This window comes from Loxodonta africana, chromosome 3, assembly GCF_030014295.1.
Source record: "Loxodonta africana isolate mLoxAfr1 chromosome 3, mLoxAfr1.hap2, whole genome shotgun sequence".
Lineage (NCBI taxonomy): Eukaryota > Metazoa > Chordata > Mammalia > Proboscidea > Elephantidae > Loxodonta > Loxodonta africana.
The window spans coordinates 159,739,228-159,742,393 of NC_087344.1; the positions used below are offsets into that span (position 1 = coordinate 159,739,228).

Consider the following 3,166-nt stretch of genomic DNA (forward strand, 5'->3'; position numbering starts at 1 on the left):
ATACACGGCAAGCTACTTACGACTATTTTAGAAAGATACGTGGTGGAGAATTTAACATGCTTTGGGGGCAACCCAGGAACTTTTGATCCAAACTACAACTATATGGAGGCTTATTGTGATTTGCCATTACTCGCATATTTGTTTATGCCCTTTCAAGCTAAATGTGTAGGTGTAAGTTGTCCTACTTATAAATTTATCGGCGAAAAGCCCGTAGGGAGTCACGTACAGTTCACTTGGAGCATTTGTTTTTATTTTGCTTCAGAGGACCTGTTCTCGCAAGGAAATGAAAGCTGTTTTGGAGCCAGATTCACTCAAAAGCAAGTGCAGCGTTGGGAACCGATCACACACCCCCTTGCTTTTGTTTCTCTAGCAGCAAACCCTCCTACACGTCACCGACGCGGATTTCTCCCGCGACAAGAGTGGCTCGGGCGACACACCCTGGGGCCCGGGCTTCGCAGCCTGGTCCTCCCACCCTGTGCCCGCGGTCGGGGCGCGCAGCACCCGCAGGCGCCTTTTCTCTCCTGCCGACCCCTTTCTGGAAGCCCGAATTCCCCCGAAGTCCAGAGATTCTGAGCGAGTCCCTCCAAGAAGGCGCGCAATCGGGTTCCGTCTTCCATGCGCCCGGGAGGAGCCTGGAGAGGTGGCCTTTCCAGGAGGGCATCGTTAGAGGAAAGCTAAGGACAGACTCGCTGGGCCTTTGCCAGGCCGCCCGGGGGCAGCTCCGGGCTCCCGAGCTCAGGCCCCGGGAAGGCCAGAACTTTGCGGGAGAAGAAGCAGCTCGGCCCCGGGCAAGACGCGTGGAGCCGCCTGCTCCCGCACCGGGCCCTCCCGGTTCCTCCCCGGCCTCTCCTTCCGCAGCGACCCGGCCGCCGGTATTTTTCCCCGAGGTGGCCGGCCCACTGCCGGGCGCATTGTTTTCTCCCACGCCGCCGCGTCTCCAGGTCCCCGATGTGTGTGGTTGTCCGCGTGACAGATGGTGCCCCAGAAGCCTGCAAGGGCATACGAGGCAATTTGCAGTTGAAAGTAGCCTCCACGTTTGTTTAGTCATTTCTCTATTTTCATGGAGAGGCGCGAGTGGGGCGAGGAAGTCTTCTCGCTCCCGGCCGCTTGCTCTCGGGCCTGGGGTTCCTCTAGGCCCCCACCCCAGCGCAGGGGTCCGGCGTGCCCTCCTCAGTCCCGGCACCCGCGAGCACCCGAGCCGCCCCAGACCCGCGTGAGGCCGTCGGGCGCCGCGGCTCTCCCGCTGCTGTGCCGGGGGCCCTCGGGGCGGCTAGGCCACGCACGCCTCGTCTCCCCGCCCCTGGTAACACCAGATGTATCGTCCTTAGGAATCATTCGTTTGTCAGGAAAGAGGAAGAGAGTAGGGAGGCGGAATCGCAGAGTTGGTATTTGGCCGGAGAAGGCACAAAAACCCAGTCTCGGCCCGGCGGCCGTCCCGGACCAGGCCCACAGGCCGGTCTCCGTCTCCTGCAAGCCGAGCCGTTGAGCCCAGGATGCGGCCTCGGAGCCGGCGCTGTGGGGAGGCGCGGGGCTCCGGCCTTCGGGCCTGCCCTCGGGGTGCCCTCCCTAAGGCCGCGGCCTGCTCGGCCACGCGCAGCAGCTCGGTGTGGGGAGCGGACCGGGACGCGCGGACGCGGCACCGAGAAAGTCCCTCCTCGAGCCCGCGGGCAGGGCGGGCGTGGTAGGCCCCTGCCCGCTCTGAGAAAGAAAGGCTGGTTCCTTTTATTGATTGATCTTCTGACTCCCCCTCAGCCTCCAAAATGATGCTGAGTCCGGACCAAGCCGCCGACTCGGACCACCCCAGCTCGGCACACTCGGACCCGGAGTCGCTGGGCGGCGCGGACCCAAAGGTGCTGGGCAACGTGTCGGACGTGGAGCCGGTGGAGGAGGCCGAGGGAGACGGCAAGGGCGGCAGCCGGGCCGCGCTCTACCCGCACCCGCAGCAGCTGAGCCGCGAGGAGAAGCGCCGCCGCCGGCGCGCCACCGCCAAGTACCGCTCGGCCCACGCCACCCGCGAGCGCATCCGCGTGGAAGCCTTCAACCTGGCCTTCGCCGAGCTCCGCAAACTGCTGCCCACGCTGCCCCCGGACAAGAAGCTCTCCAAGATCGAGATCCTGCGCCTGGCCATCTGCTACATCTCCTATCTCAACCACGTCCTGGACGTGTAGGGCAGGGGGCGCTGCAGGAGGCCGTCGGGTCCGCGGCTGCGGAGCGCGAACCGGACCGACGGGGGCGGGCGCCGCGGGGACCACAGAGGAGGCGGTGGCCCAGTGAGAAGGCCGCTGCTAGAGACTTGGACGAGGAAAGAAGCTCGCCAAATGTTCTCTCTGGTCAGCAGGGCGAGGAGGGAAGGTTTCCGACCCCGGGAGGAGGGGATGTCTGGGGAGCCTTGGGGCTTGCAGGGGGCATTTTCCAGGCCCAGCCATCCTCCTGGAAGCACCGGAGGTGAGCCACCTCTGGGCCTCCCCTCCGTGAGTTAGGGTCCCTTCCAGGGTTGTTGCTTTAGCTTGCTGGAGACTTCGAGTTCTCCTACGTTAATCTCCCACAAATCGTCATGTTACGAAAGAATGAGGCGAAAGCTCAGAGTACAGGCTCATAACTTTAGGGTATCCAGAATTTTTCTAAATGACAAGTCACCAAACATTCTGGGGGGCGAGATCTCTTCCAGTGTAGAGAATTAAGGCACAGAAAAGCGGAACGTGAAATTTTCCGTTCTGATGTGAAAAGAAAAATACTACAATGCAACTAGGACAGACAAACCCTGAGTATTTGGTAAGGTCAAAAAGATACATTGAGAACAAAGAGACACACTGTGAGAAGATCTGAACTTGGTAAGATTTGAACCCCAAGATATGACACTCATGTAGACAGGAATATCCATATTTAATGGAAAACTTAATATCTGATTGTTTTTTCAGGCAAAGTGCCCCTTTATATATCCAAAAAAAAAATGTATTTGTGACCTTAAACACGTGGACCCGTAGGTGCAGTTAGAAAAAGACAACCTATTTTTATTTATGTTAGAAGAAGTAGAGTATTTTTTTCCAGACGTTTATTTTTCAGAGTGGTGATAATTTTACTTTGGATACTCTGTGCCAATTTATTTATAGTCAAGTGTTTACACTTTGTCCTGTGGAATAATTATGTCTAACTTTCTAAGTGTTTG

The 3,166-nt window shown here is 58.4% G+C and overlaps 1 protein-coding gene across 1 annotated transcript; it reads left to right on the top strand.

Moving 5' to 3' along the window:
• Positions 1 to 1,760: 1,760 nt before the first annotated feature.
• On the top strand, positions 1,761 to 2,168 carry NHLH2 (nescient helix-loop-helix 2). The gene has a single exon (XM_064283165.1). The coding sequence runs from the start codon at positions 1,761 to 1,763 to the stop codon at positions 2,166 to 2,168; it is 408 nt and encodes a 135-aa protein (XP_064139235.1).
• The last annotated feature ends 998 nt before the right edge of the window (positions 2,169 to 3,166 follow it).